Consider the following 13,282-nt stretch of genomic DNA (forward strand, 5'->3'; position numbering starts at 1 on the left):
ATAGTCTTCCATTTGTAGTAGCCTAAAAATACATTTCAATACCTATGGACATAACTCAGTGCACCTATAGCGCCATTAGCCAGTGAAAAATTGTAGCTCTTACAGCACTAAATGTATCCTGGTTTCAGTAATTCATTTACATTTCTAATGTGTCAGCTAGTACGTAAGCTTAGAAAACAGAGAAGGAACCAAAAGGTTACCGAGATCCAAAGAAAGTCTGCAGTACATTAGCTGCGACGGAAACGCCAGCGGCAGATAAAAGACAAATTTTTGTAAATTCAACAGGCAAACAGGTTTGTCTGTTTGGTTAAGTCCACGTAACGGGTAGGCAAACTGTGACAGTCAGATGTAAGCAATATCGTCTTAATTTGAAAGCCTTTATATGGAACAGCCCGAAAGCACTGTGCAGTTGCAGTTGCAGGAAGTAGTTTAAGAATAGTCCTAAAAGCATGTGGTTCTCACAAAGTGACGTCTGTCGAAGTTAGGATTAACATAACATGTGAATGTATATGCATATATATTACGAAAATTCTGCACTTGAAGAAGGGGAATCATTATTTTCATCTTTGACTAGTAATGGTTTGTTCCAGCAGGCGTTGGATTCACCTCAATACCATTCGCCTTGGACTATTGGGCTCTTCATCGCCGTAGTAAATGAAATTCGTAAATATTTTTATTATAATATGGCTCAGTTTGTATATTTATTTGTAATCATTCAGTTACATGTTTCAACGACATTAGTTAATAGATTTTGTATGTAATAGAAACATTTCTAAATGTCAGCTTATAGAGCATAATGTTGTAGGTAATGCTTTACACTTAATAAAACTCTTCAGTACAATATAAAATCATACATAATTAACAATAAATAACGTAATTACTCAAGACACAGATATTAAAAAAGGTTGATAACATCATGTAACGCTAATGCCTTACTTGGACAAAAAAGTCGTTTTAAAATGATTTGTTGAATATTTTCCTACTGAAAACCAGCAGCATCCAACCACTGAAATGTACGGTAATAATATAGTAACTCAGTCATACATTCCCTTGATAGTTTCCAGTCACATATTTGCAAAAGATACATTACTAATGCACTGCTCACCCGAGCTAACGCTCTGGCTACTAATCATATGTTCCGAGGAATGTCTTGCAGTCTGGACAATAGTGATTCTTCGCTTGGCAGCTGTCTACACAGTATGGAATGCAACAGCAAAGCCAACACCTGAAACAGTCAACACACTCAAAATTATTATGTATTTTTTGTACTTGATGAACTCTAGGATCATTCTAAATACTATAAATTTTAGTGCATTACGCTCAATCCATTTTTCTAGTCTGATTAATTTATTTTTCTCTATGTTACTTCCCTCCTTTATGTTACTAACAGAAGAATGTAATTTAGACTTTTGTCAAAGCACTACTACTAATTTTATCACAGTATATAATTACTTCAGAGATAATACATTAAGCTTAAGAATTATGACTATCAAAATATGTTACAGATAATGTCTGTAAAAGGCCATATAACATGGTTGATAAATTCAGCCCAGCGTAAACCATGCCAATTAAAGATTAGCAAGATCAAAAAGTGAACTGACAGTCCAGTACAATGATTTTTAATCTTTTGGTGATGTAGAATCAAATAAAAATTAAATTTAAAACACAACATCCAAAAAGTAACAAAACAGGTCAAGATTGGCACATTTGCAGTGTGTTACGGCAAATATATATCGTGCAGTTAGATGGACAATTTCAAATATCAGAGACAGCGTATTATTCTGAAACGAAAGTTAGTAACAAAGTTAAGTTTCTTCAGAACTTGGCGATGATATTTTACAGGTCAGGTTCCATAACAGTTGACACAATTGCCACAAGCCGCGAGATGACTACAGACAGCACGGTGTATCACTGTATTCCCCTTTATGGAAGTGCACTAAGTAAAGATAACAACAGCTGAAACACTAAATTCAATCCAAATGCTATCAGGCAATAATGTAAAAAACACACAAAGGAATGATTTTAAAAGTGAAAGTGTACAAAAAAACCACACCAATAAAATTCAGAAGCTGCTGTCTCAGTCAAAACCGTTACAAAAAGTCCTTGTAAGTTTAATACTGAATGGTAGTTGGCCAAACAAAGTTCGTAAAGGAATATCTGCGTGCTCTCATAATATCGCACACACTCAAGTTGATAATAAAACGATTCAGACAATTAAGAACAATAATTATAAAAGGTAATTAGCTGAAAAACACGTTAATTGGTTAAGCAGAAACTTGCAGTACTTTGCAGGTGACAAATAGGTCAGCAACATCTCTTACAGTTGAAATAAATGGTTGTAGATTCGTCACAAGTTGCATTGAGGAGTATCTACACTCCTGGAAATGGAAAAAAGAACACATTGACACCGGTGTGTCAGACCCACCATACTTGCTCCGGACACTGCGAGAGGGCTGTACAAGCAATGATCACACGCACGGCACAGCGGACACACCAGGAACCGCGGTGTTGGCCGTCGAATGGCGCTAGCTGCGCAGCATTTGTGCACCGCCGCCGTCAGTGTCAGCCAGTTTGCCGTGGTATACGGAGCTCCATCGCAGTCTTTAACACTGGTAGCATGCCGCGACAGCGTGGACGTGAACCGTATGTGCAGTTGACGGACTTTGAGCGAGGGCGTATAGTGGGCATGCGGGAGGCCGGGTGGACGTACCGCCGAATTGCTCAACACGTGGGGCGTGAGGTCTCCACAGTACATCGATGTTGTCGCCAGTGGTCGGCGGAAGGTGCACGTGCCCGTCGACCTGGGACCGGACCGCAGCGACGCACGGATGCACGCCAAGACCGTAGGATCCTACGCAGTGCCGTAGGGGACCGCACCGCCACTTCCCAGCAAATTAGGGACACTGTTGCTCCTGGGGTATCGGCGAGGACCATTCGCAACCGTCTCCATGAAGCTGGGCTACGGTCCCGCACACCGTTAGGCCGTCTTCCGCTCACGCCCCAACATCGTGCAGCCCGCCTCCAGTGGTGTCGCGACAGGCGTGAATGGAGGGACGAATGGAGACGTGTCGTCTTCAGCGATGAGAGTCGCTTCTGCCTTGGTGCCAATGATGGTCGTATGCGTGTTTGGCGCCGTGCAGGTGAACGCCACAATCAGGACTGCATACGACCGAGGCACACAGGGCCAACACCCGGCATCATGGTGTGGGGAGCGATCTCCTACACTGGCCGTACACCAATGGTGATCGTCGAGGGGACACTGAATAGTGCACGGTACATCCAAACCGTCATCGAACCCATCGTTCTACCATTCCTAGACCGGCAAGGGAACTTGCTGTTCCAACAGGACAATGCACGTCCGCATGTATCCCGTGCCACCCAACGTGCTCTAGAAGGTGTAAGTCAACTACCCTGGCCAGCAAGATCTCCGGATCTGTCCCCCATTGAGCATGTTTGGGACTGGATGAAGCGTCGTCTCACGCGGTCTGCACGTCCAGCACGAACGCTGGTCCAACTGAGGCGCCAGGTGGAAATGGCATGGCAAGCCGTTCCACAGGACTACATCCAGCATCTCTACGATCGTCTCCATGGGAGAATAGCAGCCTGCATTGCTGCGAAACGTGGATATACACTGTACTAGTGCCGACATTGTGCATGCTCTGTTGCCTGTGTCTATGTGCCTGTGGTTCTGTCAGTGTGATCATGTGATGTATCTGACCCCAGGAATGTGTCAATAAAGTTTCCCCTTCCTGGGACAATGAATTCACGGTGTTCTTATTTCAATTTCCAGGAGTGTATTTCAATTTTTTGTGGGGAGGTTACACTTGGCGACAACCGGCCACGATCGTATTCTTTGTGAATCTCTGAGAAGTAGTCATATATCTGCTCTTATTTACTTAAATGTAGTTTACATCTGTCGCAACGCATTTACTAATTTGTCGCTCTTTCTTTCACAGATCATCGGCAATTTATTGCTCATTGTTGTAATTGTGTTTGTTCCATTTTTGCTTTGACTTTGTTTCATTTTGTGCTTAATTTTGATTTGTGAAGAATGCCGCGAAAAACTGTTAACAGTACATCGCGATGTGCAATGAGTGAAATAGTCGACTCAAATAGTTTGACAGATAATACTAGCGACACTCAGTCTAATAGTGATAATTGCCTAATTACAGATAATCGGTGCATGCCGATCACTAGTAATGATTTTGATCCTAATGGTGAACAAACACATTCTGTTATGTCCACAGTAAATGCGACAAATGATGACGCGGCACGTTCCGATACAATGAACGCTGCCCAGTTTGACACACCCGGTTTGCAAAACTTGAATTGTGAACAGATAAATTTTTCTCACGAAGATGAACAATGTAGTCAAAATACGTCAGATTTATTTGATTCTGAGGTAGTGACTAACAATGCACATTCAATTGGCGAACCTGTCCAAGAATCAGAGAATGACCAAATGGTTATACAAAACGCGACAAATGCACATACACCATTACACAGCATAGAAAATAGAGTCGCTAATTTTGGCTTGGATCAAATTATGGCAGTATTGCTACAGTCGAAGAAAGAACAAGACGACAACTTCAAACAACTTAATGAAAGTTTCAAGCAATCGAAGAAAGAACAAGAGAACAATTTCAAACAACTTAGTGAAAAACAAGACAACCTTAATGAAAATTTCAAACAGTTGAATGAAAAACACAACAACCTAAATGAACAGAACAAACAACTTAGTGAACAGATTACAGTCGTTGCCGCGCAATGTCATGATACTAAAGAACAATTACGTGAGGAAATTAAGGCTTGTGCTAGGAGTAGTAGTGAAGAAATTAGATCTGTGGTTCAAGAATTAAGTAATACACATGCAGCCACAGCTAAATTACTTAGAGTTGCAATTAGTGCAGTCGCTAAACAATGCTCTGAAAACGCAACACAGTTACGCGACGAGTTTAAATTAATGTCGGCAGAACTTTCACGTACACTGGATGCGAAAGTAGACGCGAAATTTGACCAACAGAACAGCGAAATTGACTAACGTTTTAATCACCACCCACAAAACAGTGAAACGCGTTACCGTAAATTTATACAGGAACAGAATAAAGTAAAGCGACAAGTCATGGAAACAATTACTGCACAGAGACAGGAAGATAAGCGTAAATTGTTTACGAAAGCAAAAACATACGTAGACAACAATATTGCTACAGTATCAGACGAAATTAATACTATCAATCAGTTGAACACCGAATTACATGATGAAATCTCTGATCTTAAAACAAAAACAGACACACACACAGTAGACTTTCAGCCAGTGACCGACAGACTTGAACAATTAGAACTAATACAGGATCCCGATGCCATCAAAGCAGACGTTAAAAAATTGAACGAAACCACACGTAAAATACAAAAACAAATTAACGCTTGTAATAATAAAAACGATGATCAGGTAAAAGTACTGACTGAAAAATATGATGAATTGGCCAGTCGTATTGATGTTATCGAAAGTAATAATGACACCAAATCAGACGATACTTCACCAATTTCGTTTAATCAAACACCCGAATTCCAAAATTTACAGCAGACAATCAGTGAGATAGGTTCCTCCAGTAATACATAACGTAGAAAATTGTCAACTTTACAGCAAGAAGTGACAGAGATGAAAAATGTTTCAGCCTCTAACACAGCACAGCATATGCCACATTCCAAACATTTATCACACTCACACAGCATGTATAATGCAGGTAATTTACAGAGAGTACGTGAGTTAGATTCCGCAGTCACAGACAAACAGACTAGGATACAATCATGAACCTGTTCAGACATTCAGAGACGAAAATTTTGATTACAAGCACTTTCTATCCGTGAGAAAATTTAAGGCATTTAAAAATGACAGAACACAGATTCACCCCTTGGATTGGATACAACAATTTAGCTTTGCTTTTCCACCGACTTGGCCTGTAACACACAAACTTGAATTTATTTGCAGTTTTTTGGAAGGCGAACCGGCAACTCGTATGAGACCGATCGCGAGACAATGCTACTCGGTAGAAGAATTCCAGAATGCTTTTCTGTCAGCGTATTGGTCGAAGACGACACAGCACGGAATCAAGGATCAACTAATTTGTTTACCGAATTATGAGAACTCAAATTTTTCCACTGTCACGCAATTTTTTGGACACATGGTCCAACAAAACCAGTACTTAAGTGAACCATACAGTGAATCTGCACTTACTCAATTATGTATTTCTAAATTACCACGATCGTTAAGAGTATCACTTTTAACAGGTCAGCAGAAAGAAAATATTTCGGCATTCAGAGATCTGTTACAGCTTTTGGAAGTTCAGCAATCAGATTATTCCTTCATAAACAAAAATTTTTCATATAATAACCAAGGTCAACAAGCATACAGCAATTACGATCAGCCACGCTATTTCAATAGCAAAGGTAATAGATGCTTCAGGAACGACAACCACCAAAACTCTAATAACAGACAAAATTTTAATTATCAGTATCGTCAAAATTATCAACAGGAACCACATTTTGGTAACAATAGAGGTTTTTCCCAATAACAGCAACAAAACCAACCAGTTAGCATACCAAACCAACAATGCAGTCTGCAAGGTCAACCAAGCTTTAATGTTTCGCCGCCTACACGCATAGCGTCGGGTCCGCCAAATAGTAACGCACAGCAACAAGGAAATCATTACGTGCAGAAATCACACCATTTCAACTCGTATCGCAATGCACCATATAGAAATGACTATCATGACAGACGTAAAAGTAATGAGCACAATTTTCAGCGTACGTTTAATAACAGTCGGTCTTACCAGCAGCAAAATCATCCGCAACAACAGATTATCATGAATGAACCAGACAGTAGATATCATCCCGAACGTAATACGTCAGGTCGAAGTAACAGAACAGTTCAAATAATCGAAATGCCACAGCATCCTCCCGCAAATAATACCACGTCAGATAGAATTTGACTAGATACAGTACAGGTTGCATCTTCCAGCAACGCAAGCAATACTTTTGACACGCAGAATCTTGTTCACGAAAATGTTATTACTTTTGACGACATCCGAGACACTCTTTTGCAGGAAATACCAGTTATTCAAAAAACCATTTCCCACCCTGTCATTGAGGTACAGATTGGCTCATCCAAATTTTCAGCAGTAATCGATTCTGGATCACCTATGTCAGTTATAAATGAGGAAACTTTCAACGAATGTAACAAAGAGAATACCTATCCTACGTTACCATTAGGCAAACCTAAAGTAAAAGGAGCAGTATCTGGTAAAGGAGTAGATGTAAAATTACAGACACATTTATCATTTTGTATTGCAGGTCATACATTTCACTCAAATTTTTGGATTGTTCCCTTATTGACAACAGACGTTATTTTAGGTACGAATTTTCTGGTACAACACGACGCAATTATTGACTTTAAAAACTCCTATTTAATGTTAAAGGATGAAAATGTACAACTGGCTTTAGAATTTCAGCACTCTTTATCTGCAGAAGAACAAACAATTAATCGTACAGAGGTCATTTCCGCATCACGTAACCTAGACTGTCATTCCACATTGTTCACAGATATGTACGTACACAACTATAATACTCCAGACGAAGCCGATTATGACGTTATGCAAATGATTTCTGATAAAGTTAAACAGAGCAGTGCAAATACAGACGACGAACGCACGCAACTACGCAAAATTCTTTTACAGCAAGCTCCAGTTTTTGACAACGTCCCTGGTACTATGTCCGGTTTTATGTATGAATTTCAAGTTAAACAGCACGACATATTTAAAGCCAAACATTATCCCATTCCGTATATTCACAGAGAACAAGTTAAGAAAGAATTGCAAGCTATGCTTGACCAAGGAATTATTGAACCGGCAGTTAGTCCGTACATAAACCCATTCCATATTGTTAAGAAAAACGATGGTTCACTTCGTCTCGTACTTGATTCGCGTCACATCAACGACATTATTATTAATGAAACAGATCGCCTACAGACACTAGAAGAACTTCTAAAGAAATTTCATGGTACTGCTATTTATTCCACATTAAATTTGAAATCTAATGAATTCACGGTGTTCTTATTTCAATTTCCAGGAGTGTATTTTTAATCAAGGCGGTATATGGCTGGCTTAACAACAGCTGATTGCACCACATAGGACGGAAAATAGAGGTAACAGAATACGTTTGAGAAGTATGACCTTTAATTCAGTGACCCAGTCAGAATCTTGCTTGGCAATGGTTGAAGTACGAGGGGGTAAGGCGGCCACAGAGCCTAGAAGTAAACAGAGGAGTTTCCAGACCAAGAGAGGTGTGTCAAACTTCTCCTTCCCTCTGGGTAACTCATGTCCCATGAAGGGGCAGATGGCTTGAGGAATAAGAGATGATTTCCCACATACTAAGAACAGAAGATGTACTCGATGCAATTGAGAAATGTAAAAAGCGTGAAGAGAAGTGTGGGAAGACTGCAGAGTAGGATGGTTTAGTGAAATTGTATTTAGATGTGAGCATTCCTACCAAGCACCAAAGGACGAAGGTGTTGGTTACTAAATGCATAGTACTTCTGGCAGAAACAGGCAGAAATTCCAGTGGAGGATACATCAGTACGTACCCTCAAGTACATGATTCTTCAGCGTTGATGTCAAGAGTTACATAACAAATCGTTCATATCTCTTAAAATAAAGTGAGAGCAATAACTTTCGCGGAAGAAGAATATAAAGTTTTATGTATTATGTGTCCAGTAACGAGTGTTTGAGTATGACCTAGAGGAGATTGACGGCGAGCATACTGAGGGTGAAGTTTTCATAGCAGTCTGTTGGCCGATGAGTAGATGAGAAGTTGCGGCGAACAGTTCTTGATCACCAGAATGCCCACCGATGCGCTGGCATGTTTTCCGAACCCATCCGATCCGCGTTATGGTACTAGGGCGTTGGACAACACTTGGTGGTAATATATCCGTCGACTGGGACGGTAATTTCGGAACTGGCTTGATGCAGTGCAAGGCGATTAGGCTATGGGCCAGAGTTGGATTTCACCATATCTCATCTGCTTCTTCAGCGATACGCTTTAATCCACAGAAACACACTACTTATATACGCCGAACAGATCTAGAAGAGTTCTCTCGCCACTAGCCTTTTGATCATTTTGGCGTTTGAGCTTCATCTCTTCGTGTCTCATCTATAAAGACTTGAAATTACGCTCATCGGATATGGATCCTGTAGATCACCATGACTGTACATCAAATGAAATACGTCTACAGGGAACAAACGAAATAATCATTATTTTCATAAACTAATTTTCGCGCCTTTTTAGGACATCTGCAGATGACACATCCAAAACTTTACTAATTCAAAATTATAGCATCATGCTTGCGACCGACCGTTTCTTCAGTAATCTACTCTTGTAATTTGGAAATCTGCATCGAAAGGTTAGTTCATTTACTTTCTGTGGCAGTGGGGACGGTAATGGTTTTAAAATCCTACTCTTGAGTCCCAGTGTCATTGTCTTTCAGTCGTAGAGTTAAAACCTCCAGTGCCCAAAAGGATGCCATAATTTTGAATATGAAAACGTCGGCATGCCTCATCTGAAAATATGGCTGAAAAGGTCCGAAAAATAGTTAATGAAAACAGATATATTTCATAAGCGTCTGGTCCGAGGTGCGTGCAGGTATATTTTGTCTAAAAACTTTCCTTAAATCGTTATTTTTGTACTAACCAAAGTCGGATTTTTTTACTTAATGTGAAGACTCTCAGTCGCGAAGAATCTCAGTTTTATTCAAAAACATTGCCTTTAATTCAGTTCTGTCTGAGTATGACAGTGATGAACATTTGCTGTTACTGGAATTCTCAAATGGTTCAAATGGCTCTGAGCACTATGGGACTTAGCATCTGAGGTCATCAGTCTCCTAGAACTTAGAACTACTTAAACCTAACTAACCTAAGGACATCACACACATCCATGCCCGAGGCAGGATTCGAACCTACGACCGTAGCAGTTGCGCGGTTCCGGACTGAAGCGCCTAGAACCACACGGTCAGAGAGGTCGGCTGGAATTCTCATACAGGGTACAAATCTGCATTAGATAGCAGTAAGTAATCGACAAATGGCATATTAGAAGTAGTGTATACAACAATGAATCCTTATTACCCTGCGTAAAGCTCACGCCTTGGCGCAAATCTTTTAATTGACACCATTTCGGCTCTCTTAACTTACAGAGGTGTCTGTGATGAATGCGTATTGAGTCAGCTTACAGTATGTGTGCTAAACGAGCGAAAGCGGCGAAATACCGCGACGGTACTTTGTCCACTACCTTCGAACACTTCCAAGTGTAAGTAGGCTGTTTATGTTTTCTTATTGGCAACGTTACGTAGCAGTCTGTAGCTGCTTTGCATTGTTGTAATACTCGCCATTGTAGTGTTAGGCAGCTGGATGTGAACAGCGCGTAGCGTTGCGCAGTTGGAGGTGAGCCGCCAGCAGTGGTGGATGTGGGGAGAGAGATGGCGGAGTTTTGTAATTTGTCATGAACTGCTATATATATTATGACTATTAAGGTAAATACATTGTTTGTTCTCTATTAAAATCTTTCATTTGCTAACTATGCCTATCAGTTGTTAGTGCCTTCCGTAGTTTGAATCTTTTATTTAGCTGGCAGTAGTGGCGCTCGCTGTATTGCAGTAGTTCCAGTAACGAAGATTTTTGTGAGGTAAGTGATTTGTGAAAGGTATAGGTTAATGTTAGTCAGGGCCATTTTTTGTAGGGATTTTTGAAAGTCAGATTGCGTTGCGCTAAAAATATTGAGTGTCAGGGTTAAAGCACAGTCTTGTATAACACTGGTCAACACTCATTTTCTTGCCAAGGATATTTGAGTGGCTTTAGGATGGGTTAGTGGTGCTGAGGACGAATATAGCAACCATTTATGCAGTTTGGCTCTAGTTTTTGAGATAATGCATGATTTATTCAAAAAATTAGAAAAAATTGCTAATACTGAACTCGAGCGCTACAAACTACAATGAAAAAAGAAAATAATCTTTATAAATAGCTTCTATGAAAACCTGATAGGCATTTGTCCACGTATAAAACATAATTGAAAAGTTTCTCTATAAGTATATCATTTTCCGTCCATGACGAACCGCTTCCTGCACGCTTTCCTTTTATAGGTCTCTTCAGAACAGTCACGTTGCAGATTCCAGCAATAATCTGCCATCATATGCCTGTCCCATCTTCATTTATATCTTTCCTCTATTCCTTTCGTATCTTGATGGAACCGCTCTCCTTGTTCCTCACTGAAATCACCTAGATTACGAGGAAATCGATCCAAGTGGCTGTGAAGGAAGTGCAATTTTATGCTCATGTTAGCTCCTAAGTTTTGAAAGTTAGTGAGCATGTTTTTGACCAGTTCCTCGTAATTGGGAGCTTTATGATTGCCCAAAAAACATTTTACAACAGCGACAAAACTGTTCCAGGCCGATGCTTCAGTGAAAGTCATGACACTTGTAAAATTGGTATCGTTGATGAGCCTGCGAATTTGAGGACCATCAAATATTCCTGCCTTAAGTTTTTCACTACTGAGTCCAGGGAACGTATTGCAGATGTATGTGAAGCAATTACCATTTCTGTCTAAAGGTTTGGTGAATTGCTTCATTAGTCCTAACTTAATATGTAATGGTGGAAGAACAATCTTGTCCCTACTAACCAGAGGTTCATTAATGATGTTTGCTTCACCAACAGCCATATGTTCCCTTGGAGGCCATGTTTTCTGCTTCCAATGTTCGTGCTTTGCCCTACCATCCCACATGCAGATAAAACATGGGTGCTAGGTGTATCTACTTTGTTGTCCAAGCAAGAAGTTCACCATTTTCAAATCAACACAAATCAACCACTGGTGCTGCATATACTGAATTTTCTGCAGAACCATCTTGATGTTAGCATATGCTTCACAAAGTTTTGTTGAGTGGCAATTGGAATAGATGCGTAACGATTGCCATTGTGTAGGAGAACACATTTTAAACTTCTAGTGGAACTGTCTATGAAGAGACGCCAGTCCTCTGGTGTATATTCCGGCAGCCCCAATTCAAGTAAAAGTCCAGGTATATTGCTGCAATACACTATAACCTCTTCTTGATTGAAGTATGGAAGAAGGTTTTCTTCTCTTGTCCGGTAAGCTGTTATTTTAACACTTGGATGAAGACAGTTCTTTTGCTTAAGCCTGGATGCTAAGAGTTCTGATGCTTGCTTTGAAAGATTGAGTTCTCGTATCAAGTCACTGAGCTCCTTCTGGTCGAACTGCTGGGGTTGTGTCTCACGTCCTTCATATTCCGAACCACTACTTGTACATTCCTCGCCGTGCACATCGTCATCTGATGATGTTAGCGTGGGTAATGTTGTGAAGGTTGGTACAGGAACATCGTTGCTGTGCACCACCGGTCTTCTTGCTGACTCCAAATCGGGATATTCCCACTTTCGTTTTTTGAACCTATTAAAACCTTTCACATTAACAATGCGAAAATAGCAATCATCTAAATGGTTCTTCTGCTCTCGCCATACCATAGGCACTCCGAAGTTTAAGCTTTTCCTTTTTCGTTTTGTCCACTGCCATAAGCACTCCACACAACATTTACAAACTTTATGGGGTGCCCACGCCTTGTCTTGATCTCCAAGTTTAATTCCGAAATATGCCAGATACGCTTCCTTCACAAAAGGAGTGATATTCTTCCTGTTCTTTTGAAGAACGTATTCACCACAAATGTAGCAGAACTCATCTGGATGGTTCACGCAAAGACGGCGCGAAGAACTCATGTTTTCCTAAAACAAAATTGCACAAATACTACATATTATGCAGAACTTTCTTGTATTTGCATGTCAATCACATCCAACAAACATCATTAACTGTTTTGTGTGAAATGAATACTCACCTGTTATTTGCTACGTCACGATGAAAAGGTTCTATCTCCTTGAAGCTGCACTGCACATGTGTGTGACTTTCGACCATCGCCATTTTTCTTGTTTACACTGAACGCTACCTATCGGCTGCTGCGGGGATTACCTCGGCCAACAAATGAATGTCGAGTACCGCCGAATTCAAATCTGCACAACCCTCAATATCTTCAACACACGCACTGCACAACAGGACTGAACACATGCTGACAGTGTGATGTTTGCATGATGTAATCCTCAACCACACAGATGCGCTCCCTGAGCACAATTGTTTAATAAAGATAGTACAATATCACTAATTAAAAAACAGGTAGCAAATACAT

General features: G+C 40.4%; 1 protein-coding gene across 1 annotated transcript in view; it reads right to left on the reverse strand.

The window, feature by feature from the left end:
* Positions 1-972: 972 nt before the first annotated feature.
* LOC124593963 (lipopolysaccharide-induced tumor necrosis factor-alpha factor homolog) overlaps positions 973-13,282 on the reverse strand; it is a 44,592-nt gene continuing 32,282 nt past the window's right edge. The window contains exon 3 of the mRNA XM_047132314.1: positions 973-1,225. Within this exon, the coding sequence (XP_046988270.1) occupies positions 1,126-1,225 (100 nt within the window). The 3' untranslated portion in view covers positions 973-1,125. The remainder of the gene's footprint in view (positions 1,226-13,282) is intronic.

The sequence above is a fragment of the Schistocerca americana genome, chromosome 1, assembly GCF_021461395.2.
Source record: "Schistocerca americana isolate TAMUIC-IGC-003095 chromosome 1, iqSchAmer2.1, whole genome shotgun sequence".
NCBI lineage: Eukaryota > Metazoa > Arthropoda > Insecta > Orthoptera > Acrididae > Schistocerca > Schistocerca americana.